Genomic DNA, 27920 nt, shown 5'->3' on the forward strand with positions numbered 1-27920 from the left:
TTGATTCTCCTGAGAAACTAAACAGTGGGGATGACACCTTCTTCAATCTATCACACGATAAATTCATCTTCTCAAAGTAGTTCCAATAGATAAGGTTTACAGAGCTCCCATTATCAATGAGAATTTTCTCTATTGGGAACTTCATAATGGTTGCGGAAATAACCATTGCATCATCGTGGGGCATGACTACATCTCCTTGATCTTCGGAAGTAAAAGTGATAGGTTCTTCATTCTCTTGTGTTTTCATGATGTTGTTAACTTCATAAGCTTACCTTGCATAAGCTTTCCTTGATGAAGAGGTCTCACCTGCTAAGGTTTCACCCCCGATAATAACATGTATTGCTGGGTGAGATGGGTTGTTATCTAAAATTTTCTCCCTCGTCTTGGAGTCTTTTTTATCCTTCATCCCCCTGTTATCTTCAGATCTTTCCTTTTTTGAGTAAGTCGGTTTCTCGTTTCTCTATGCTTCTGAGTAGACAAATTTCTTAAGCTTTCCTTGCCGCACTAGAGATTCAATCTCATTCATCAGTTCTCTGCATCTATCAGTTGAGTGTCCATGGGTTTTGTGAAACCTGCAGTATGCGTCTGTAAATTTGCCCATTGTCTTGTTTGCCTTAGGAGGAAAGGTTAGGAGCCCAGATCCTTCTATACTTTCTAGGATGGTAGAACATGGTTGGCTTAATGGTGTGAAGTTCTCAAATTTGAGTTTTGGAACTTGTCTGTGTTCATTTCCCCTTCCAGTCTTTCTCCCTTCATCGTTCGTTTCATCTCTATCTTTTCTTTTCTTATCTCTGTTTCCAGCATTGATGTGCCTCATAACATCTTCCGAAAGGATAAACTTATTAGCTCGACTGAACAGATCTCCAAGAGTGAGGGGTTGATCTAGGGAAAGGGATTTTTGAAAATCTCTTGACCTTGTCCCTTGAAGCATTCCTGATACGGCCACTGTGGCTTGAAGATCCTGTACTTCTAAGGTAGCAGTAAGAAATCTTTCAACATAGTCTTTCATGCTCTCTTTCTCTTCTTGTTTAATGGTCAGAAGATACGAAGCGTCCTTCTTTCTCCTAGCATTAATGAGGAACCCATCTATAAATTCCTTCCTCAGTGATTGAAGTTTGAAATTGATCCTTCCTTCGATTATTAAACCATATGCGTGCATGCTCTCGTTAAAAGTAAGCGGAAATGCTATGCACATGATTCAAGTCCTCCCATCCATGGAGAAGCATCAACGCCTCATAGTTTTTGCGTATGGTCATAAGGGTCCCCTTCCCGAATAAGTTGTTAGTCATGAGCATCTTGAACTTTTTGGGTAGTGGCTTTTACTGATGATTTCTTTGATGAAAGGTACCTTACTTCTCGTGGTGTTTCCTCGGTAGGAACCCAGACTTCTTACGTTCTAGTCACTGTTCGATCATCTTTTTAGATCAGCTGTCTCCATTATGCTAAAGGTAAATTCCTCTGCATCTCTCTCAAACGCTCTTGATTCTCCTTTGTAGGTGCTTTCTACCACCTCTTGGATTTTTTTTGTGTTTTTTTCACTGCTGAGTGAAAGTTCGACCCTCTCTTGGTTATGAGGACGCGGATCACCTTGCTCTTGTTGTTCCATAGCTTGCTTTCCCTTATGATAGAGGTTGGATGGGAGTGTTGCTTGAGGTAGAGCTTGTTGGACGAAAGTGCGTTAAATCATCAACTTCTACGTTATTTTCATCGAACTTCTTTTAAAGCGCTTCATATTCGCTAAGGGAATCGTTGGCATTAGTATCTTTTGAGGGCTCGGGTGGAACTTCTAATTGTTCTTGAAGGTTGGCACTTTGAGGAATCATTTCATCTTGAGTTGTAGCCAGTTTTGAGAGCGTGATGTCGGGACTTCTTTGGTGGCATTAAGCGTGGGTCGAAGAGACTACTGCGACGAGCTTGTGTGATGGCCTTTTGATCGATTCCACGACGGGCGCCAAGCTGTTGTTGCCCAGAATCTGACAGTGAATTTGTAGGGGACCTCGAACTTGTAGAACTTTGAACTTGGACTTGAAGATCGAACAAAAGGAGTTGGAGTCTCTTCCTTCTTGAGATCTTTGAGACACATGTGCAGTATGGGAAGTGTTCCCCACAAACACTCCGATGGCTAAGTCAATAGAGAAAAACACTTGTCTTCCTTTGCTCCTCTCTTCCTCCCAAAGTCCCCCCATCTTAAATGAGGGAGGCTATTTATAGATGTATACTTACAGTTATGTAAATACTTTACATGTTCGAGATCGTGGGTGTAAAGGGAGATAGTGGGTGTAATGTGAATAGTGGGTGTGATGTGAGTAGTGGGTGTGATGTGAGATAATGGAGTGCTACGTGGGTTTGAATTAGTCCACATCAATAATTAAATTAGATGTCCGGATCCGGCCCGGTTTTAAATCCGAGCAAGTGTGACTTGCCCAGACCCGATTTTTTTTCAAAACCGAGTTGTCCGAATGTTCGAATTTTATTTGAATCTTGTAATATACATTTAAAATTAATTTAAATACTAACCTATATACATTTAAATCCGGACATATAACATACATTTCAATGACAATCATTAACAAAGGCCGGTTGTCCGGATATATATAAAAAATTTAAAAATATATATAAGAAAAATATGGGCTTTGAATCATGAACAATCATTTAAATACTAAACTATATTTAATTAGCAATAAAAAAACATGGGTTTGGGCAAGTGGGCTTAACATTATATATGTATAAGAAATTTAAAAATATAAAGACCCGGTTGTCCGGATTTTTTGGGCCGGACCCGGCCCGGATTTAAATCCGAACAACTAGACTATGTCTGGATCCGGCCGGTATTACTAAATTTTTTGTCCAAACCCGATTTATTCCTGACCAGACAAAATCAGGCCAGAGGGCCCATACAACTTATTGCCGCCCCTATGTGTGTGTGTATATATATATGAATGAGAAGTGGAAACAAATAAATAAGCCAACAAGAAAGGGTCTCTTGAGCGCAATGCAAGCCGCATATTTTGAAAGAAATATAAAAATAAATAAATAAATAAATAAATAAATAAACAACTCCTAATACAATGAATTATAATAAATGAATATTATCAAAGAAGAGATGGATTACTGGTCACGTAACCTCTGAAAACTTGTAAATTTAAGTCAATTAAACAGCCGCTTAGATCAAACTAACGCAATAACATATCATAAAATATAATAAATAGCATTATTTTTATCTCAAAATTAATGTATCATTTAATTTAAACCAATACATGTGGTCAACACTATGCATGTATATGATAATTTTTTTTTCAATATTTTTTTTTTATAGTTGTTGCATTTTGTAACTTCAGCCCCTTTACATATACGCACATAAATGATGACAAAATCAAACTTTAATTCATAAATGTTAAACTTCATATATATATATATATATATATATATATATATATATGCACTAGATTTTATTTCAGTGTCTTTTTTTATGATTTTGTGGCGTTTGGATAAATATAATTGGAAATACGTTGGATTTTCAATTATAATGTAATTAGAAAAACTTGAGTTTCACAATTCAGTAAAGTGAAATTTAGTGTTTAGCTAATTGTATTTGTACTTATTTGAAAAGATTTAAAAATCTGGAATTTAAAAATGTGTTTGATTTGATGCATTTAAACAAAGAACGATAATGACATTTGCCGACGTGTATGAATGATGACAATGGCGCTCCCTTGATATATGCCAGTGAAGTTTGCTCACCCTAGTAAAAAGAAATTGGAAATCCTTAATAAGTTGATAACAAATCCACAGATTTTGTTTTACGCCCGATTTGGGCGTAAAGCCAAATACATCAAAATGAGGATTTTGGAAGTAAATCCAATTACATTGTGATTTGCAAATACCCTTAAACAAACACAAGATTTTCTACAGTGAAGTAATTTCACTTAAAAGGAAACTCAAATACCCCCAAACAAACACCACCTTAATGTAATCTAACAAGCTTTTCAAAGCAGTGAAAAGGAAGTTTGCATTTTTGAAAAAAATAATTTGAAGATACAAAATGTCACAATTAATGATTAAAAAATTTAAAATTAATTAAAGGTCTCAAATGATAGTACTCATCAACATCAAACAAATAATAATTAAACAGTCTAAAGAAGATAGCAGTCATACATACAATAATACATACACACACACACACATATATATATATATATATATATATATATATATAAACACTATATATATTATTCTTACACAATAGACCAAAACAGTAAAAGTGAATGAAGGAGGACAAATTCTTTATTTTTTCTTCTTTAAGGAGAGTTTCAAGACTTATATATAATAATCATAATCCTTAGCTTAAACAAGTCATAGTTGATCATATTCATATTTGACATATACTAAATAAGTTGGATAATAATTTATGATCAATAGGATTTATTTGTTTGAACAAATAGACATTTTAAAAGTACTCCAAAAATAAGCATGAAAAACAATACCCAAAATAAGCATTGAAAAACAATCTTAGGAAATTGTTAAACTTAAATAATTAAATTCCTAACCATGTAAATTTGATAAATGACTTAAGATTAAACTAAAAGTTTCAAATAGTTAGTACAGTACATCTCACAGTGGTACAATAAACCATCTTTCTTTTTACCTTGTTAAGGATGATCCTGAGAATTTGATTTTACAAATATTTGGCATGCAATGAAAAAAGCGGATACTCACCTTTTGATCACTCATGCTGCTCAGAAATCTGCATGTAAGCCTCTGAAAGAGCAACCATTTGAGGAAGAGTTTCGGTCACATGGAGATCCTGCATCTCGTACCTGTTCATGTAGAGGTTTTTGGTGCTTAGATAAGAAAAGATAATACTAAATAAAATGATCATGATAATGACGATAATGGTTGTACCATAGCTCTTCTAATTTGCACTGAACAAAAGCTCTGTAAACCCCTTCCCCCGGCTTCCCTCATGAACAATATTTGCAATAAGATCATACTTGACCTCATCTTCATGTTCTCCTTCGGTGGTGGTAATGGAATGTAATCCTTCACTTCAAGATTCTTCACAGGAAAATTGACTGGAATAGGTAGAAATCACTTGATTAAATTAAATTGCAGAAAGATTAATGGTGATGCATGACATGATTGAATAAATGGTTGCTAGGGAATATACCAAGAGTGGGATTTTTTTCTATGAAGAAGTTATTTTTGGTGAATCTACGCATATGAAGAATGAGATACTTTGGTAGTCTGGTAACACGGTATCTCATTCTTGCCAACGACTTTCGGGTCTATTGGTACACGGGTCGCCGATAGAGCTCTCACCGAGTGGTGAGAGTTCGATTCTCGGCTGAAGGCACATTTTTGGGAGTTGTGAATAGTGGTTGTGTACCGGTGGTTCCAGCGCCCACGTGAGTGCGGCCCCGTCCCACTTGTTCCACCGAGGCTTGTGCACGTCCCTAGGTCTCTAGTGGGTTCGCCCCGCTCCTCTTTCCCAAAAAAAAAAAAACACAGTATCTCATTCTTGTTATGCATGGGCGTACAACTTCCGTCACGGACTCTCCATCGAATTTCTTCAATATGTTAAAAAGAGGAACCTGGCAGAGAAAAAAGAGGAATCAAAACACATTTCAGGGAGAACCAAACTAGCAACAAATCTTCAATAATATTATTAGCACATTTTTCAATATAAGTATCTCTTTCTCAATTAATAATGGTTGATCAAAAATGAAACAAATGAAAACTTATCAACAAATGTCAACAATCATAAACACCTGTAGTGTTGTTAGAAATTGTCTTGCTGAATCAATCTCTCCAGGACAAATAGGTTTAAAGTTTAAACAGTGTAGGATTTAGTAAAGAAATACATGCATATGCAAGTGCAAAAGCATCGTGCAAATTGCCAACCAAATGTGTTTACCATTAATGCATATGGTTCTCCAAAAGAGATCAACTAATTTTGTTCAAACTATATTGGTCCGTTTTGCACATTCAAAAAGGTCTTAATTCCCATTGTGAACATTAACAAACCAATCTTCTTCACAACAAGCATAAAAGCAACTGAAGATCCGCAAAAAATGCATTCTGTAACTCAAAGAAAATATAATATTTTATGGCAAGATGACCAATGTAACACATTCAGGAAAAGACAAGTAACATCGGCATAATACAATCATGTGAAATTATATTTTATCCATAACAACTTCAAAAAGTTAGAGCACACTAAAGACAAGATTAAGCATTGGATATGTCATGGCACATAAAAACACAGTTTTAAAGACATTAAATAGACAAAAGGTAAGCTGTGTGTGGTGCAAACCTGTGGGATGATATTTTTCTCCATAGCATCTTTAAAAAGAGGGGGTGGAGGCAAGTCTAGACCCAACATTAAAAATGAAACTGCAGATATTTCCTTTACAACACCATTTGTACCCTCATCAACTGCATTGACCATTTTGTTCTGCTTCTCATTCCTTTCTTTCTTCTCAATAAATGGTTTCTTTTGGCTTTCTTTCACAACCTCCAGCTCACCCTGCATAATACACAATTAAGTCATCTGACAAACCCAATACAATAACATCACAGGACAAGGAAGAACACACAACAGGAAGAATTTTAAAACCTGAAAACAGTCATGGATGATGCTCTTGTTCTTCTTCTTTGAATGCCTAAGTTTCATATGCAGTGTATTCAATAACCAAGACATGAATTCAACCGGATCAGATTGCACTCCTATTTGGAACCTTTTATCACTAGCTTTCATGACTGCTTGCAAAAACTCATGGGGGCTCACCTGCAAATAAACGAGTTTTGAGAACTACTCCGCACAAAGCATGATAAGAAGGGCAAGATTCAATGAAGATAATTACTAAGAAACCAACCTGCCCCTTTAAGTTTTGGGCATGCCAAATCTTCCGTGTAAGCTCTCCAAAACGATGGACAAGTGGAGACTTGCAGTGCTGATAATTCTCAGGAACAAGGAAAAAATTCTCAGGAACAAGATTGAATTGTTACATCCACAAAATCAGTTTCCTTGATGTTGTTAAGACCAACCTGAATATCAAATCCACATAATAAATTTCTTCAGCATATATTGCCAAAGACCAACAATAAATTCATTGAGGTTAGCATATAGGTTTAGCTATCAGCATAGGAGAGTAAAGATACAATAAGTAATTTTTACACGTGTAGACCACAGGACATAAATTTGCAAACATAAATTGACCAATGATGAGCATTCTATAACTAGGTTGAATATCAATATATCAGAGTTACATTTTATAAAAATAGCTCAAACACAATAGTAAAGGATTTACCATTCCAGGAAGATAATTAGAACCATCCAGTGCTCTTGACCATTGCCTATTTTCATCAAGATGCAGGACTTGTTCTCGAGAAAACCTGAAAACCAGAAAACATGCAAATTACAGACACTTGATAAAAAGTTCTAAATGCAATGCAAACAATAGAAAAACCTAATAGCAGAAAATTACAATTTTCTAAATATAATCTTCATGATGCTGCAAGACACAAGCTTTCCAGTAGAACTTTGTCTCTACATATCAACAATCTTGAGTATTAATGAATTCACGTGTTATACCAACTTCTAACACAATTAAATTAGACACATCCAGAGGCAAGCATTAATTCAAAAAAATGAACACAAGTAATTCAAAGGTAAGGAGCAAAAGAAAAAGATTAAGTAGAGAAGGACAAACCTCGGGTTCAAAACATGCCGAATATCATCTAAAGAAGGATCATTGATCTCATATCCATCAGGAAGGCAATAAACCTTTTCAGTCTGGAGATTGATATACACATGGTGCCCAGCTTCAAGACTATTAGTATACGCATGAGAATTCAAACCTCTACCTTGGTAGTACTTGCCAGAGACTAAACAAGCATAGACATTCAAATTAGACAGGGAAATTGAGCAAAATTTCTCGAAATCAAAGTCCAAGACCTGCAACATCAGAAGATAGCTAAATCAATCAATAACTCATCAAGAACAACAAACCAGATGGGGATTCTGATGATGAGATTACCTGCCGGTTGACGGTATCCAAGTAAGGGCAGTCACGGCGGACCACGACCTGGCGGCACTGCGGCGCCGCTGGCTTTTGAAACCCTGCCTCCTCCTCCTCCTCCACAACTCCATTGTCATTCTCGTCATCATCGCTATAAGGGGCGAGGACGGGAATGGATGTTTGTTCTTCTTTTTCAAGGTCGAGCTCTGGTTTTTGTTTTCTATAGGACTCCATGAGGATTTGCAGGAAAGGATTTTGTTTTCTAGAGGACTCCGAGGATTTCAAGATTCGATGGAGAGAAAGTGCGATGTTTGCACATTTCTTTCATGGCAGAAGGAACAAATAAACCTACAGCAGGGGACAAACCAAAATCACCACAAATTTCCAAAAAGCAACACATTTGTATCGCAAAAATCATGACATTCACCAAAATCCAAAACCTTCAAATAAATTGAATAAACATTACAAAAAATTAACAAGTTTCTTGGAAGCAAAAGAAAACAAATCATCCACTTTCATGAGTTCACCAACTACCCAATTCCATTCACAAGAAAACCAAAGAAATCCAAACAGAAACCGACACTCTAATCCTAAATTCAACAAATTATAGCTCTAACCTTTCCCTCTCTAGCATATTCCAAATTCAAAATCGTATCACATAGTATTGCCCTAAGGTACTAAACATCTAAACTAGAAAAAAAAAAAATTCATGATTCTAAGTCCAATAAATAAGCTCAAAGTTAGCACTTTAACTATAAGGCCCAAAGAGAACTGCATTTCCATGCAAAAAACAAAAAAAAACAAAAAACAAAAAACGCAATCCTAAGTTTGATACAAAGTCGCAACAGGCGTGCACAAGGAAAGCAACCACATTCGTACACCAAAGAAAAAAAACAAGCTATACAAAAACCCCTCCTTCACAAATTCAATACACAAGCTCAAAGCCCGCATATTTCCTCCCTTACAGCACCAATCCATGTCATCAAATCCTTGAATCGAACAAATTATCAACTTCCCCATCCAAAAATTGCCAACAAGACAGCCGCACCAAAATCCAAACCCTAATTCAAAATTATAATAATAAAAAACTCTAAACTCACTCCTTTCTTTAGGGTTCACAGTAATCGGCCTTAGAGCAACAGGCGAAAGAGCCCCAACCGAATCCTCAGGCCTCGACAAGGCAACATGCGGATGCTAGAGTGGAGCTTGGATCATTCAAGGAAGGGGAGAAGAATAGAGGAAATTGGGGGTTTTTTCAGGGTTTCTCTCTCTCTCTCTCTCTCTCTATCTCGTTTCTCTCTCTTATAATCGTGTCTAAAAGAGAATTGGGAATTATTATTATTATTACATTTTTTTTTTTTTGGTTTCAATATAAGCATTCTATTTGAGAAATATGAAAGAGGATACATCACTTGGATTAGTCTCAGAACATGTCTTCTTGATATTTTACATGTTAAAAAAAATAACAAGTAAAAAATTTGAAATTTATTGTTTTAGTTGATTGTTAATATTATTTAATTTTAGGTTTCAAACTGTTTTTATTCTTATTTTTATTCCTTCTACATTAGTTCATAGATAACTGGTAAAACTGCACAAATATATGTGCTATATTTTTTAAAAAAATATTTTACAATTAAAAGTAAATATAATTTTGTTGGAGTTCATGTTAGTTATTCTCATATGCAACTACATTGGAGCTTCTACGGGACAATTTTTATGAGTTTTTTTCTAACCAAAACTTAGCTTTGCCGGCAACAACAAGGTCTATGAAGGTATATAAGCAATGCCTCAATTGTCATAAATTATCAGAGTCACAGACTATATAACATTTGACCCAACTCTCACAATTCTGCATAGATCGTTTCAGTGTTTGTTAATTAGATGTATTAATTTCAACAAATCACTCATCACTTCCCAAACAAGGTATGAAAGAACAACACAACGGCAAACCAGCACCATTTCTGTTTTTCTTTTGCTTCTTCTTCATCACCTTTGCCACCAAAATTTCACCAGACTCAATCTCCGGAGTACTAAAACTCAAATCAATATCATCAACTGAAGGTGGCACAGGCACATCATCCTCAGACAGTGGTTCAACCTTCCACTACTCCCCATTCACTTGGGAAATTAATTACATGAAAATGATGTCCTTTTCTATCAAGACTTTGATGGGAAAAAGAATATACTATAAGAATAATTATAGATCACAATTAGTCCTTTTTTCTATCTAATTAATCTATAATTTATTTATTTATTTCTTTTGTTGATGCTTAAGATATAGTATTTTTTTTTCTTGTTTCATATATACACAAAACTGGTTCATCCATCCTATTTATATAAGCACAATAAAGACAAAAGTATATACTCTAAAACAGAAAGGAATACATACATGTCCTTCAAAAGCTACTATTATTTCTCCAAGGAAACAAAGAGTGTCTCTATTAACTTTTAAAAGCTAAATTTTCAAAGAAATCATCAAGCATTGGATTTCTTTTAATCAAACAAATATTTACCAACAGTTTCATTAATGACTCCAAGAACATAAGCAAAGCCAACAGTTTCATAAGCCGGTGGCCTTCAATATGTTTCAAGTTCAAGCCCATCCAAAATCATATATTTAAATTTTTAAAAACCAAAAGCCAAGTTCCAAATTATGAATAAATTGAGGCAAACCAAAGAAAAAGCTTTTCCAAAATCTCAGGCATGCTGAAATGTGAAACCTGGCACAATTGGGGCAGGATCGTGGTTTTTGATACGTTTCAAGTTCAAGCACATCCAAAATTAAGATTCATTGCTAAAGCAGAAGTTAGTCCAGAGATGAAATCAGAAACAAGGTTTAAATCCAAAAAATCAAGTAGATACATAAGTAACAATCCAATAAATTTAATCACATAGCATGATAATTCGATTTAAATCCAAGAAATCAAAAACCCTGGAGACAATTCTAATCCAAAGAATTCAACAAATCCCTAACAATCAAAGGATTCAAGAAACAATCATATATACCCAGAGAAGATACGAATCCAACAAAACCTTTTTTCAATCTCTCTCCCGAATTCGACGAAGATGATGGAGCAGTGCGGCGAATGAAGCGGATGAGGAGGCGTGTTGCAGCTCCCCTACAAAACTAGGCCCAAATCCTGCAGTTTTATAGATATAATAAATTAATAATCCAGACACCACACCAGCAAATAACCTTGATTGATGAGAAAAAACAAGTACAATTAACAAGTAAGATCAAGGGAAAACTCCGATGACCTCAACCCACAGATCAGGGGAAAACTCCCGATGATCTGAATTACAATAGGAACCAAGACACTGCTGAAAAAGGAAAAGGAAAGAAGAGGAAAGGGCGTGGCTTCTTGATACTTCCTTTCAATCTGGAGATAACCCTAGGTTATATGTAATTGTATTCTCTTCTGATCATTGTAATAACACACTTGCCCTCACCACCACAATGTAACAAATCTCTAGTTGAGAGGGTAACTTATGTCATTTGCTCACTGTCACATGGTTGTTTTACCCTTCCTTCCTCACTATGGGCCAGGGCCAACTAATGTAAATTGCCATCCATTCCGATATGCTTCTTCTGTGCAATTACCCAAACGCCCTCCAACTCCTTAGTATTGAATAACCTGACGCGGGCCCTTAATGTCTTTGCTTCATCAGAATCAAACTCATTTCCCTCTTATTCTACTTCTTTACTTCTGTAACAAAATATGGTATGGCTCTGCTGGTCTGTAACATCCCCTCCCCCTTAGCAAAATCCTTATCCTCAAGGATTTGTGGCACAAAAAACCAGGGACCTTTTTCTGCAGCGCATCATAAAATTCCCAAGTTGCCTCTTCCTCAGATGAGTGTAACCATTGAACCAAAACCTTCATCCCAGCCTTATTGAAACGTTTCACCAATTGTCGGTCCAGAATAGCAATAGGGGTTTTACCAATTTCCTCCATTTCTGCAATGAACTCTGGCCAAGTAGCTGTGACCTCATTCTGTCCCACCCCATGTTTTGAAAACCGGACCGGACCGGCCGGTCGGACCGGAAAAACCGGGAACCGGCCCATAGCCCGGTCCGGTTTTAGAATTAATGTTGACCGAATTTTGAACCGGTCAAACCCGGCCAAACTCGGTGAACCGGCCGGTCGGACCAAAACCCGATGGAACCCGGTTTTCAAATTTTTTTTTATTTTGTTTTGTTTTTTTTTTGTTTTTGCTTTTGTTTTTGTTTTTCTTTGTTTTGTTTTGTTTTTAAGAAAGGACTTAGGGCATGAATTGGCTCTTTTTTTTTCTTTATTTCATGATACTCTTTGAGTCTTGATTTGTCGAAAAATATTATTTGGATTTTTTTGGAACTTTGGAGTTTAGAGGTATGAGACTTGTAAATTGTTTAAGAGGTATAGATCATTTTAGGATTTATTTTTATTTTTATACTTTTATTTTAATGGTAATGATGATCAAATATGAGAATTAAATTAATCATACTTAGTTCTAGTTTTGTTTTGAATTTTTTTTTTCATGCCTTGTTTCATCCTCACATAATTAGTAATTTAATTAGTTGTTTAATTTATGTAGTTATCATCATCCATTTATGATTAATAGATTAAGAAATAAAAGGTTTAGGGAATTGTATTTGTTGCTTTATCTAGATTAATTATTTGAATCTTCAACCATTTTGATAAAATCATAATGATATTAAAATAAATATTTAAGATAATTATGATTAAAAATATAATAAAGTTTGTTATTATATGTATATATATATTCTATATATATATAATATTTAAGATAATTATTTATTTATGACGTCATCCGGTCCGACCAAAACGGGTCATCCGGTTGAACCGACTGACCCGTGACCCAAATATGAGACCGGTTCACTATCCGGTCCGGTTTTAAAAACATTGGTCCCACCTACTTTTTTGACTGTGACATATGAAACACATTGTGTATTTTTGCTCCGGATGAGAGTTGAATCTTGTAGGCCACTTCTCCAATCTTTTCTTCCACCATGTAAGGGCCAAAATATTTAGCTGAGAGTTTGTGGTTATGTCTCCTTGCAAGTGATGTTTGCTTATAAGGTTGCAATTTGATGTACACCATATCACCTGCTTGGAGTTGTCTATCGATTCTCCCTTTATTTGCTCATTGTTTCATTTTATTGCGGGCCTTGCAAAGATTATGTTTCAATGACCTCAACACATTCTCTTTTGCTAACAAGCTTCTGTCCAGTAATTCTACATTAGAAGTGGCTGATTTATATGGGATGTGCATGGGAGGTCCCCGGCCATAAACAATTTCATATGGTGTCGCCTTTATGGAAATGTGATAACTGCTGTTGTACCACCATTCGGCTAATGGTAGCCATTTAGGCCAGTCTTTGGGTTTTTCTCCTGTCATGCAGTGAAGGTATTGCTCTAAACATCTGTTGACCCTTTCCGTTTGCCCATCAGACTGGTGGTGATATGTCGTGGAGTAGCTCAGTTTAACTCCCTGTAATTTGAATAACTCTTTCCAGAAGTTGCTTACAAATATGGGATCTCGGTCACTCACAATTGACTTTGGAAGACCATGCAGTCTATATATTTGATCCATGAAATTTTGGGCCACTGTCAAGGCTGTAAATGGATGGGAAAGAGCTATAAAGTGTGCATATTTTCTTAGTCTATCAACAACGACCAAGATGGTGTCCTTCCCTTGTGAATTGGGAAGTCCTGATATAAAATCCATACTAATTTCTTCCCAAATGTTGTCTGGAATGAGTAAAGGTTGCAGCAACCCCGCTGGAGCTGTATTTTCATATTTGCTCCTTTGACATACCTCACATTGTTGTACATAAGCTTTAACATCTTTCTTGAGGCCTTCCCAGTAGAATTGATCTCCAATTCTCCTCCTGGTAACTTCTACACCCGAGTGCCCCCCTACAGAACTGGAATGAAATTCCTTAATAATCATCTACCTGACTGGCTGACTGTTCCCTACGACCAGTCTTCCCTTCCTCTTAAGTTGCCCATGCTCCCATTCATAATGAGGTCTGGGTTTTTGATGTTGTTGTAACTGAAGGATTAGATTTGCTAATTCAAAATCTTCCTGCCAGCTTTTATGGATTAATTCCCAGATTTCTGATCTGACTGTTGAAATAGCCCAACAAATTGGAATTCTGGAAAGAGCATCAGCAGCAATATTATCTGCCCCCTTTTTATATATAATCTCAAAATCGTACCCCATGAGTTTTGCCATCCACTTTTGCTGACTAGGGGTAGAAATCCTTTGTTGTAGCAAGAATTTGAGACACTGATGATCAGTCCTTATTTTAAAATGTCTACCCAACAAGTATGGCCTCCATTTCTATATAGCCATCACTATGGCAAGCATTTCTTTTTCATAGATCGACAATAATTTGTGCCTATCTGATAGGGTCTTACTTAGATATGTTGTTGGTTTCCCCCCTTGCATATAAACAACCCCAATACCTTTTTCACAAGCATCTGATTCTACAATAAACTCAGCATCAAAGTTAGGCAACTGCAAGAGTGGACCACTGCTCATGACCCTTTTCAAGTTACTGAAAGCTTGTGCACTAGATTGATTCCACTGAAAATTGTTCTTCTTCATCAATTCAGTCAGGGGTTTTGAGAGGATTCCATAGCCCTTGATAAATCTCCTATAATAGCCTGCTAGACCCAAGAATCCCCTTAATTCCTTGATATTCTTAGGACACGGCCAATTGTTAATTGCTGCAATTTTTTCTTCATTCATCTCAACACCTTCTTTACTGATAGAGTGACCCAAGTAGTCAATTTTCCTGGCTGCAAAGGTGCATTTGTTTCTTTTGGCAAATAGCTTATTCGTTTGCAATATTGAGAACACCACTTCTAACTGCCTTAAATGAGTTTCCCAGTCAGCACTATATACTAGTATATCGTCAAAGAAGACCAGTACAAATTTTCTTAGAAATGGTTTGAATATCTCATTCATGAGGCTTTGGAATGTTGATGGAGCATTGGTAAGCCCAAATGGCATCACCAAGAACTCAGAGTGGCCCTCATGAGTTCTAAAGGCTGTCTTTTGAATGTCTTACTCATTCATCCTGATCTGGTGATAACCAGATCTAAGATCTAGCTTTGAGAAAAACTCAGCCCCATGTAGCTCATCTAACAGCTCCTCAATCAAAGGAATAGGGAACTTGTCTCTCACAGTCTTCTCATTGACAGCTCTGTAATCAATACACAGACGCCAACTATTATCCTTCTTTTTAACAAGAACTACAGGTGCTGAAAACGGGCTTGAACTGGGTCGAATTAACCCCTTATCTAACATCTCAGTCACTAACCCTTCTATTACATTTTTCTGAAATGCTGGATACATGTAGGGTCTAACACTCACCGGATCAGTGCCCTCCTTCAAAACAATTTTGTGATCTCAAGATCTAACAGGCGGCAATACATCAATCTCCTGGAAGACATCTTCATATTTACACAGTAAGCCATCTAACTGTGCCTGACATTCCTGAGATAATTCCTCATGTTTGTTGTAATTGCCCTCCTTAGCATCCATTCCTTCCTTCATCACCATCAGAGAACAAAATTGTGCCTTACACATTCCTGCAGGGAGTTTCAGTGATTTTTCTAAAGATTTGCACTGCATCATCTGAAGTCTTGGATGAGGAGAACCTCTTAGTACCACCTTTCTGTTGTTCACCTTAAATTCCATCCTTAATTCACTGAAATTCCACAGAATGGATCCCAGTAAGATTAACCATTGTATCCCCAGCACCATTTGGCATCCTTCTAATGGTAGTACCATGAGATCAGATTTGAATTCCACCCCCTCCATCTTCCAGTTCAGATCTGAACATACCTTATCACATTTGATCTTCTCTCCATTAGTTACTACCACAGTCATAGGGGAATGTTCAGTCATCTCACACCCCAATTGTCTAGCTGTGAACAAATCAATGAAATTGTGGGTGCTTCCGGAATCAATCAAGATGTGTACCTTGTGACCCTTAACTGACCCACTCACTCTCATAGTATTATAGTCTGCCAAGGTTTGTATACCTGACAGGGCCTTCATGGATATCATGGCTGAAGCTTCTTCACTGGATTCTGCCTCCACTTCTGAATCTTTAATGTCAATTTCTTCTTCCTCTTCAGCTCCATCATCTCCTACTAATTCCAAGCTATATAGCTTCTTCATCTTGCAAGTGTGGACTGCAGTGTACTTCTCATCACACCAGTAGCACAACCCCTTCTTTCTTTTCTCCTCTAGCTCTCCACTTGATAATTTCTTGAATGGTCTGACCCCCACACCTTTGAAATTTTTGTTGGTACTTTCCGCTAAGTTAGATTCAGTAAGTCTCTTGGGAGTTGGTAGCAAGGGTATACTTCCCACTCTCAAAGTAGGCTTCCCTCTTTTAAAAGCATTTTCTATGGCTATCTCCTGTATTTTTGCCAAGCTGATAGCTTCTTGTAAATTTGTAGGTATGAGCAATCTGATAGTGTCCTTGATTTCTCCCTTGAGCCCACCCATAAAAAAACTCAAAATGTGGCCATTCGAGAGTTCAACTCTGTTGAGGAGCTCTTCAAATTTGATCAAATCGCTATGGACCGACCACACTTGCCTCAGATCCTTCAATTCCTCCATAGGATCATAATGTAACTCATTGCCAAATCTAGTGTCTAGCTGTGTTATATATTCTTCCCAACTGGGAGGATTCTCGCCACCTCTATTTCTTAAGTAATTCTGATGCCACTGCAGTGCAGCCCCTTCTAGATGTAGTGAAGCTATTTTAACCTTGATACCATCTGGGGTTTCATCAAACTCGAAGAACTGTTTGCATTTGAACAACCAATCATATATATGATCACCATTGAACCTTGGAAACTCCAATTTTGTTAACTTTGGCCTGATGGATTTGAGATAAGATAACTCTTTCTCTGTTCTGACAGGACCTATGAAAGCACTGGGAACAGGATCACTTCCCACAGGCTGTAAGTTCAATAATAGGGTACGCAACCCATTGATGTCCCTATCTTGCTTCTCCCTCATCTCTTGCATATCTTTGTCATGTTTCTCTGCTTGCTTCTCGACAGTTTCTCTTAGGAAGCCCCTCAAATTCTCTTCAACCTTCTTAAACTCCTGATTTCTGGTCTCCATCAAGCTTGCCCGCTCTTCTTCCTTCACAATAATCTAACCTCTCTGATACCAATTATTGCATCTCCCCTGCAAAACTAGGCCCAAATCCTGTAGCTTTACAAGATATAATAATCCAGATACCACACCAGCAAATAACCTTGATTGATGAGAAAAAAACAAGTACAATTAACAAGTAAGATCAAGGGAAAACTCCGATGACCTCAACCCACAGATCAGGGGAAAACTCCCGGAGTTCTCAACCTACGGATCAGGGGAAAACTCCCGATGATCTGAATTACAATAGGAACCAAGACACTGCTGAAAAAGGAAAAGGAAAGAAGAGGAAAGGGCGTGGCTTCTTGATACTTCATTTCAATCTGGAGATAACCTTAGGTTATATGTAGGGATGGCAACGGGTCGGGTCGGGTGCGGGTATTACCATACCCGTGCCAGTACCCCACTCTAATATACCCGAACACGAACCCGAACCCGGACGGGTTTTAAAAACCCAAACCCACACCCTGCACCGACGGGTAATTGGATACCATGGGTATACCACTCGCCCTCAATATTAAAAAAATTTAATAAAAAAATATTATTTTTTTATAGTAACTTAAAAAGTAATTATAATTTTTTTATAAAATAAAAATAAAAATAAAATTATTATAAAAATTACAAGACCAAACAAAGAGGAAAAATAAAAAACCCTAAATTGTTAAGTTGTAGAACATATTAGTGTATATATATATATATATATATATATATATATATATATATATATATATATATATATATATATATATATACACATATATATATTATATAAATATTTTAGTAATTTTAATTTGAATTGAGTGCGGGTTCGGGATGCAGGGTCGGGGTATTAGAATTCCCATACCCGCACCCTGCACCCGTTTCATGCAAGTCGGGTTTTACCGAACCCGACCAAACACAGTCAAATCGGGTTTTACCCGTCAAACTCGGGTCGGGTCGGGTATGGGTATTATTGGCATCCCTAGTTATATGTAATTGTATTCTCTTCTGATCATTGTAATGACACACTTGCCCTCACCACCACAATGTAACAAATCTCTTGTTGAGAGGGTAACTTATGTCATTTGCTCACTGTCACATGGTTGTTTTACCCTTCCTTCCTCACTATGAACCAGGGCCAACTAATGTAAATTGCCATCCATTCCGATATGCTTCTTCTGTGCAATTACCCAAACGCCCTCCAGCTCCTTAGTATTGAATAACCTGACGCGGGCCCTTAACGTCTTTGCTTCATCAGAATCAAACTCATTTCCCTCTTATTTACTTTTTTACTTCTGTAACAAAATATGGTATGGCTCTGCTGGTCTGTAACAAGGCGGGATTCGGGCCGACAGTGCGGATGATGGCCGAGGAGGGACAACGCCGGTGGAGAGGCAGACGCTGGACGCTGGAATCGAGGGTGCTGGGGACGCAAGATCGCTGGAAAGAGAGAAAATGAGAGAAACACAGTCACACACTCTGGGTGGAATATATATATATATATATATATATATATATAACTTAAATTTTTGACACTCATACTGGTATGAGTAATTTAATGAAAAAAATTAAGGTATTATAATATTATTAAAAATTGTTATACTTTAATATATTTTTATTACACATATGAACTATACCTATTGTCCTATACTTAAGTGGACCTCATATTTTTTTATGTCATATTTCTCCCATTATGCCATAATTCTGTAGTGTTTTTTAAGTACTTAAATACCCATTATGTCATAATTTTATCAAAATATTATATTATGCTGGCATAATGTATAGATTATGGCATAATATTAGGTTATCTAAACATGCCCTAATTGTATATTTGTTTATTTCCACATGCTCTGACTGGTTTTTTCTCCTTTATTTATTATTTTTTTCCCATGTGCAACAAGCTCTTTCTCAATGCAAGGAATTGCATTCAAATCAATGGCTTTAGACTAGCTTTCATACATGCAGTATACATTGATTCACATGCAAACACATTGAACAAAATATTGTCAAGAATTTCAATGGCAATGCATTATACACCAATAAATTTAATAAATGTGTTAGGGTGTTTTTAATATAGATTTAAAAAGTCAAAACCTATTTGAATCATTTGACGTAAAATTTAACCCGTGATAAAACAGTTTAAATTTTTTTATTTTAAAAAATCTTTATAGCTTTTGAGATCTTTCTATATATATATATATTTAGAATGAAAGAATCTATGCAATAATCTTTAATAATAATAGGTTTGTTAGTTTTAAATGTTGTATTTATATTATCTGATGTTATTTTTTAACTATATATATATATATATATATATATATATATATATATATATATATATATATATATATATATATATATATATATATATATATAATTTTTTTAGTTAGTTTTATTTTTTTAAAATAAAATCTGAGTTTTTATTTGGATATTTTATTTGAGTTTATATTTGGATTTTTTTTAGGAATAATTTGTTAATTTTTTTAAAACATGTAGTTTAAAAGTAATCATATTACTTTTTTTATATGTAAAAAACCTAAAAAAAAAAATCTTCTACTTTATTATTCTTAGTTTTTTCATTTATATTCGTTTATAATATTATGATAATTAAATTTGCTTGCCGCTAAAATTTTTAACAAGTGGAAAATCAAAAACCTATCGTTTTTATAGTGCAATTTAAAGTAATGTTGAAGGAATTATTTAAAAAATAAAAGTTACCTCCAGCAAATTTTGAATGTGAGAAAAGTGGCCCAAATCATGGACCGATTTTTATAGCAAATGTTAAATTTCAAGACAGACTTGAAAATAGCACTTGCAATTCGTGACTTCCCTCCTAGTTTTGCCTAAAGAATTATCTTGATATGTTAACTAAAAACAAAAAAACTTTTTCTCCTCTCTTTCAATAAGGGATTGTTTGGTTGACATTAAGTAGGTGTGATGTAAGTAGTTTTACATGTAAAATTTAATTTTTGGTGTTTGGTTTTAATGTAAATTTATCTTTTACATGTGAAACAACTTATCACTAAATCCCTTTTGCAGGGTTTCAACTCACATTAACTTTTTTGTTGTGAGTTGAAATCTTGCAAAACACATTGTTTACACTTATTCCCAAGGCAAAGAACAAAAGCACGGAGCCACGTTTTTAATAACTTGAGCGCTCAATTAGTGGGTCCATTAATATTTTTTTAACTTATTTTTTTAATTCAAATAAAAGCATGGGGACACATATTAAAATAATAATTTATTATTATTTATATATTTTATTATTTTAAATATTTTCTAATATATAATTTTTGAAAATATATTATTAAATTATTTTATTGATAAATTAAAAAAATTAATTTTTTTAAATTTTAGATTAAAAATATAAATTTTTAATTTTTTTAATTCAAATGTTAACCAACTTCAAATTTTTAAAAGATTTTAAATTATAAAAAAATTTAAACAGTTTTTTAAATCAAATATTTTTACCAGGCTTGCGAGGTTAGGGTACCATGTCTGTGTGGTTAGCTTGCCAAGTCCGCGGGATTAGAGTACCCGCCATTTATTCATATATCTTTATTATTTTAAATATTTATTTTGAATTCTAATTTTTAAAATATATTATATTATGATTTTATTAATAATATTTAAGATTTTATTAAATAAATATGTTTTAATGAAATATATAAATGTAAATAATTAGGTGTTTCCATATAAAAAATAATGTGGTTAATATTAAATGTTTAATGCTATATACGGGTGAAAATTTTAATGATCTTATATTTTTTGATTTAAATATTTTGTAATGCAATTTTATGTTTAAATTTTTTTTGTTAATTAAATTTAATGCTAATTTTTTAAAAAAATAAATATTAAATATTTTTGCATTTGAAATTAATTATTTATTTTAGTTTAAATTAATTTATATGATAAGTATTAAATAATTTATAATAAAAAATGTTTACGATTCCCTTAACACTACATTACTCCTTATCTTCGACTTTATTTTAGTTTTCTTATTTATATATTATGCTATGTGAATATTAATAAAAACATAGTCAAATGAAACTTTTGAATCATGCCACCAATGATTGGTGGTGCAGTGTTACTCACTATGCATTATAGCTTTTTTTTCATCTAAAATGTGTTTATTTTGAGAAAAACAATGTTCAAATGACTAATTTCTATTGAAAATAGTTAACAGTGAATGACTAACAATTTCACACTAGTCTTTTTTACACACCATAAAAAGGCATATATAGGTGATTTAACAAGGGGAAAAAGATCATTTATGATAGGACACAAAATCACAAACAATTAAAGTTAAATAATTTAAAAAACTAATTTAATATAAAAAAGAAGGTTAAAAACTGTTATTAGTGGTGATGATATTCACTAAACGGTGACACCACCTAAGATTTTATCTTTTCAAATCATAAATTGTCACATCAAAATTTTATTTTATTTTAAAAAAAATAATTTTTATTATTATCTAAATATGTAAATGCTAAATCGAAAACCCTCTCTCGAAACTCTAAATAGTAAACCGCAAACCGCCCCTCCAAGAATTTGCTCCGGAAATTTGGGGTTTACTATTTAGGTTTTTTGGCTTAGAGTTTAGAGTTTAGGGTTTATGATTTAGGGTTTAGGCTTTATTGATTCATACAAAATCATCACATTTGAGGGGCCATAAAATCCTTATTAAATCTTTTATATATATATATATATATTGTAGAATTTTTTAAAAAAAGTAAAGTCCTAACCACTAGGATGTACATATACATTCTTTAATTGCCTCATATGTAGATACTAAGATACCACAGAAATATTACGACTATATAAATATATCATGCTAACAATTAATGTATATATATATATATATATGCAAATGCTAGTATTAATAACATAATTTTTTGTAATCAATTGTTTCTTATAAACTATGAATTATAAACTAATTTAGTAAATCTACTAAAAATTTATTAAATTTTTCTTTTCTTGACCAGTGTTTTTACGTACATAAAACTTTGAATTCAAAACTATTTATTTAAACAAGTCAAAACTCTACCGCTTAAAGCAACCTTAATTATTAATTTGTTTTATTTATATATTCGAGGTTGCACATGAATACATAATCACAAGATTTACCAAAACAAAATAATAATATATATGTCATTTTATAAAAATAAAATAAAATGAGTTAACATATTAAAAAATTATGAGGGTTGGAATAATAATCAAGTGGGTATTTGAAATATCTGTTTGGATAAAGCATTCATTGTGAGATGAAGTATCCAAAGCCCATGTCCACTGACAAAAAGATCACATTTCCTCTCTTTTTTTTAAAAAAAAAAAAATTTTCTTTTTACTTTTTTGTTGGAATTTTATTTTGAATAAAAAGATAAATTTTATAAATAAAACTATTAATGATTCAATAATTAATCACTCATATTACTTTCTATTATTTTTTAGCAATAAAGTACTTAATAGATAATAATAAAAATAATTGATTATTTTTCCCACTGGGCTGTAATTGGCCCACAAAATATGGGCCCAAAAGACGCCCAAAAACAAGAATAAAATAGATTTAATATTATTGTAACTTTTGTTATAGGCTTAACATATAAAAGAATATATCATTTTATTTTATAAAAGTATTATACCATATTTTAATTTTTTTTCCCCAAAAACTTTTATTTTTTTAAAAGTATTAAACCAATTTTGCCACTCCAAACTAACGGATTTTTGCATGGTATAGAAACAGAACATTTTTAATTGGTGTTCATTATAATTATATAAAGTTGAATTAATTAATTTCATTTTATTTTCAAGAACACTGAAACAAATTATAGAAGTCTATAGCATGGTAAATTTGTTTTGTGTTTTGTTTTATCCAAATATAATTTTTCCATCTTGTAATGGTTAGTTTAAATTTAAATCAAATTTTTATTTTTAATAAAATATTATAGCACATAACATAATTATTTGAGTCTATGTTAATTCTAACTAGTATTTTAACTAATGATCTATTTTAAAATTTAAAATAAAAATTATTTTTTTTATCAAAATACGATTATATATAGATCAATACTAGCTGAACTCTCTTATGTAATCTAGTGCAATAAATCCATAGTCTTCAAAGTTTATACTTGTTATGTTGTTCAAAGTGTTATGGTCAAGTTACATATTCTTACTTTCGGATATTATTTATACAATAAAAATTATTTGTATGGGTGTCATACTTGGATAATTACAAAATGTGGAGACTCAACAGATTTATTAACCTAGTTTATTTATTTATTTATTTATTTATTTATAACACACAAGAGTTTGGAATTTTTGGAATTGGAAATATGAGCATGGGCTTTGAGAAGCACAGAGCATTCATTGATGGAAACTTTGTGAAACGTGTTAATGCAACACAAGCACTTTATTTGGGCCTTGAATGCATAATATTTCATGCATACAAATATAAATAGACTTCCTAAATTTTTTTAAAAAATGATTCGCTTAGAAGCAAAGAATTTTAAATATTAGAATAACCAAGCACCCCTTTTGATATGACCAAGAATAAATTTAAGTTTTGTAGTGTAAATTATTAAATAAATATACAAATTTTAATTAATATTTAGATTTTTGGTAATAATTAATCAATTTTGTTTATTAATTATAAAAATATGAGATTGGCTTAGAGACAAAAAAAAATTAAATAAAAAAAGGTGCTCCAAGGAAACACTGCTTTTGATATGAGTTATTAAGAAGAAAATTAAATGTTTTATCATGTCCTATTAAATAAATCAAACTGTCACCTACTCACGTCATTACTATAAAAATGTTCCAAATACCCACATATATTGGATTAAAAAAGTCAATTGATTTTCAAAATTTAATAGCAATTTTATTTTTACTTTCTAAATTTACTTTTAGGCGCTGTTTGGTTCACAGTAATGTAGAAGGATTACCATGTGTTACGTAGTAATCTGAAAATATTACCACGTTTGACATTGTATTAGTAGTAATCTGTATGGTAATATTACATTACCAACTTATAAATATTACCAAAAAAATGGTAATTCTATTACCACCAAATTTAGTGTTTATCTTGGATTACCGTGGTAATCTTATAACTTTTTATATTTTAACAAATTAATTACCATGAAAACCAAAGTTATAAAAGTTCCCAACCAAACATGGTTATATTAAATTACCGTAATATTCCCACCCATATAATATTTCCACTATTATCACGGTAATCTCGTTACGTGGTAATATGTCATTAACACGAACCAAACGGCCCCTTAATCTATTTGCCCATATTTCTCTATATTTAGTGCTTACCTTATTTTCTTTTTTTTCATTGAGGCAACTTTTAATTTCAATCTAAATTTACAATGGTCATTAGATGATTTTTTATTAGAAATAAAAAAAATTTAATTTAATATATATATATATTTTTTTCAACTAGGATTCATTTAATGTTACGGCCACTGAGTTTTTTATAATCCAAACTCAAGATGGAAGTGAACACAAGAATAAATTTGTAAAAAAATAATAAATGATTTGGTGATTGATAAAAATGATATTTATATAAGGGGAAATTATATTAAACTTAACTTGTGGTTCGTCTTTTTTTCCAATTTAATACATGTAGTTTGATTGTTAACATTTTAGTATTTTTTTTTAATTTTAATTATTTATAAAAATAATGTCAAAACACTTAATCTCATTAATCTTTGCTGATATGACATTTAAAAAGATAAATTCATGTGTTTTTAAATGTCATGCCACTTATGATTGCAGGGTTAAGTGTTTTGGTAATTTTTTATAAACTGTTAAAAGATACAAAAATATTAACATCAAACCACAAGAACTCAATTGAAAATAAGACAAACAATAAAATAGTTAAAAAAAATTTCACTTTATACGAAAAGAACAATTTTTTAAATCTCAAATATATAAGATTGGTTTAGAGACAAAATTTAATTGTATTTAGTCTAATTGCAGAAAACGAATGCAAAACAATAAAAAAAAAATCTTAAGTTAAAAGACTCATTAAAAATAATAATGAACAAATCACTTAGGGCGTGTTTGGTTCGCCGAAGTGGAGACCGAAGTGACGGAAGTGGGAGTTGATGCGACACTCCACTTGCTTTGGTCTCAATCGAAGTGGAGTCAAGTACTGGGAGTCGACCACTCCAAAACCTTCCACTTCACTCTTTCGAGCTGGGAAAATTTTTAACCAAAGTGGGGACTTTCGATGTTTCACTTTCAGCACGTAGTTCATGCATGGGTGATTTTACCCATTTTATTTATTTTATTTTATTATGATTTATTTTTTATTTTTTATTTTTTTAATCTTTTATTTTTTTTATCCTTTTTTTTATCTTTTATCGTTTTTATCATTTTTTTATCTTTTTATTTTATTATTTTTTTATCTTTTTATTTTTTTATCTGCTATTGTTTCTTTTTTTAATTAATTAATTTTTTTATTGTTTATAAAAAAATATTTTTTTTATTGTTTTTAATTTTTTTATCTTTTTATTTTTTTATATGTTATTGTTTTTTTGTTAATTATTTCATTATTTTTTTTATTGTTTATAAAAAAATATTTTTTTAAAAATTATAATTTAAAAATAATTATAAAGTCTCAATCCAACAAATGACAAAATCAGTAATCTCACATGATGAAGTGATGAGTAGAAGTTCATTTCCATCATTTTCTAAATTTTAACTTCCACTAATTAAACAAAAAAAGTAGTTAATGATTTGACACTTCTCCTTTCAACCAAACACATGGAACCCAACACTTCAACTGAAACTTTCACTTCAGCCGAAGTGGCACTTCAAGACTTCCACCACGGTGGACTACTTCCGAACCAAACGCACCCTTACTGTAGATGCTAGTTCATAACCCAAAATTTTCATCCCAATTTAAAAGAGTGCAAACTTGGTGATTAATTCTCAGTCGAATGCCCTCCCCTTAACAATTGTCACTTTCATCAAAATTAAATAAAACAAAAAACCAAAGTGTTCCAAACCAAACACCACTTGACACTAAGAATAAAAATTAATTTTTTACTAATAAATTATTGAATAAATAAAACTCAATATTTAAACTTCCCAACAACCAGTAATCTACCTTAATTATTAATTATAAAATATAAATTCACTATTATATTCCAAACCAATTAAGAAAACTTCCCTCAAATACCTCCTCGAGATTTTGTTAACATATAAAAAAAAGCCCACTTTTAAATAAAATAATTCTAATAAAATAATTTTTCTTTTCTAATTTTTTTTTTAAAAAACCCTTAAATTATCCTTTTCTTGCCATATTTCCACACAAATACATCCACAATCAAACATCGAATAAAAAAAAAGGAAAAAAAAATATCTTCGTGAATTTCCTAATTTTATATTAATAAAAACATATTTCCACAATATTTCTTTTTGGAAATTTAAAAACTCTATCTCTATTTCTCCACCCAAACCCATTCCCATTCTAACCCCACAAACTTTTATCCTTCCCATAATACCCCCCATCCATCCTCTAGAACCTTCCACTTCTGCCCATAATACCCCCAAACTTCCTCTCAAATCCGAACGATCTTCGCCGCCCTGACAACCGGATTCTCCCTGGCGATCGCCGCCTTGCCGGCCGCCTTGTAATCGAAGCTGCAATCGTGCCGATCGGAGTACCGGTGATCGCCGCAAAACAGCTCGCCGCACCGGCACCGGAACCCCATCAACCCCACCCTTTTTCTACACCCCGCGCACCGACTCACCGCTTTGGACGGCACCAACGCCGGCTTCACCACCTCCTCCTTCTCCTTGTCTTCATCTGATCTCAACCTCTTCCCTCCTTCCGATGACTCCTGCGGCTGGATCGGTCCCGATCGGGGTGGATCTCGAGCGGAGCACGTCGGAGACGAGAATCCGGCGGCTGGAAGGCAGTTCTCGGGCACTTGGAGCTCCATCTCCTTCTTCTCTCTTTGCGCCATGGATGATGGATGATAAGCTCTGGGGTTATGGCTAGGGTTAGGGTTTTGGGGAATTCGGGGGTGGAGATGAGAGAGATCTCTTCGGAGCTTTCGGTTTTAAAGGAGGACGAGGTCGGCACGAGGGCACAATTGGAACGCGGTCCTCGATTTTTTTTCCAATGTTTAATTCCTATTCTACCCATTGTACGGATTCTTATTCACGAACCTGCCATTGCGTGTTTTTAATTTTCTCATGTAACCCCTTGAGTTCTCCCAAAATTACATGCACGTTTCTCACCTGGGATGTATCCATTAATTATATTAAAAATGAAAATATATATATATATATATATAATTTTGATATAGTCAACGATATTTTTGTGTATAAATAAGGGGCTTTTTTAAGTAGAGTATTTATGTTTTAGTAACTCAGGAGTGCAGAGATCGAGTTTAAATCTCAACTCACGGACATATCTTGTATACATCCATAATGTGGTTAAAGTTAGTTAATAATTTAAAATTTATAAAAAAATATTTTAAATAATTATTTTTATTTAAAGTATGATTTTATAAAATATGTAGTTGAATAAAATTTATTAAAATTCGTACAAATATATTAAATATGGGATAAATTTGAAAAATAATATTTAATACTTTATAAATTTTTTAAATAGAGAAATTAAAAAAATTTTAAAAAAACTCTAAAATGATATAACTAAAAAAGTCCGGAGAAAATATCTAATTGTTAATATATATAAAAATTTTAGAA

General features: G+C 33.2%; 3 protein-coding genes across 3 annotated transcripts; all 3 read right to left on the reverse strand.

Moving 5' to 3' along the window:
• Nucleotides 1-460: 460 nt before the first annotated feature.
• LOC120267250 lies at nt 461-1159 on the reverse strand. Its single transcript, XM_039274933.1, has one exon. It carries the CDS (start codon nt 1157-1159, stop codon nt 461-463), a length of 699 nt encoding a protein of 232 aa, XP_039130867.1.
• A 3392-nt stretch (nt 1160-4551) lies between these two features.
• LOC120266396 (U4/U6.U5 tri-snRNP-associated protein 2-like) lies at nt 4552-9311 on the reverse strand. Its single transcript, XM_039274019.1, is given in 14 exon segments — nt 4552-4817; nt 4903-4963; nt 4966-4995; nt 4998-5072; nt 5168-5285; nt 5538-5591; nt 6314-6526; nt 6617-6787; nt 6876-6987; nt 6989-7047; nt 7311-7395; nt 7713-7957; nt 8040-8369; nt 9122-9311. Coding segments are annotated over 13 exon segments (1533 nt in total). The 5' UTR covers nt 8256-8369; nt 9122-9311; the 3' UTR covers nt 4552-4723.
• Nucleotides 9312-26637: 17326 nt separating this feature from the next.
• LOC120266524 (zinc finger A20 and AN1 domain-containing stress-associated protein 11-like) lies at nt 26638-27406 on the reverse strand. Its single transcript, XM_039274165.1, has one exon. The coding sequence runs from the start codon at nt 27170-27172 to the stop codon at nt 26765-26767; it is 408 nt and encodes a 135-aa protein (XP_039130099.1). The 5' UTR covers nt 27173-27406; the 3' UTR covers nt 26638-26764.
• Between the last annotated feature and the right edge of the window lie 514 nt (nt 27407-27920).

This window comes from Dioscorea cayenensis, chromosome 8 (genome assembly GCF_009730915.1).
Source record: "Dioscorea cayenensis subsp. rotundata cultivar TDr96_F1 chromosome 8, TDr96_F1_v2_PseudoChromosome.rev07_lg8_w22 25.fasta, whole genome shotgun sequence".
NCBI lineage: Eukaryota > Viridiplantae > Streptophyta > Magnoliopsida > Dioscoreales > Dioscoreaceae > Dioscorea > Dioscorea cayenensis.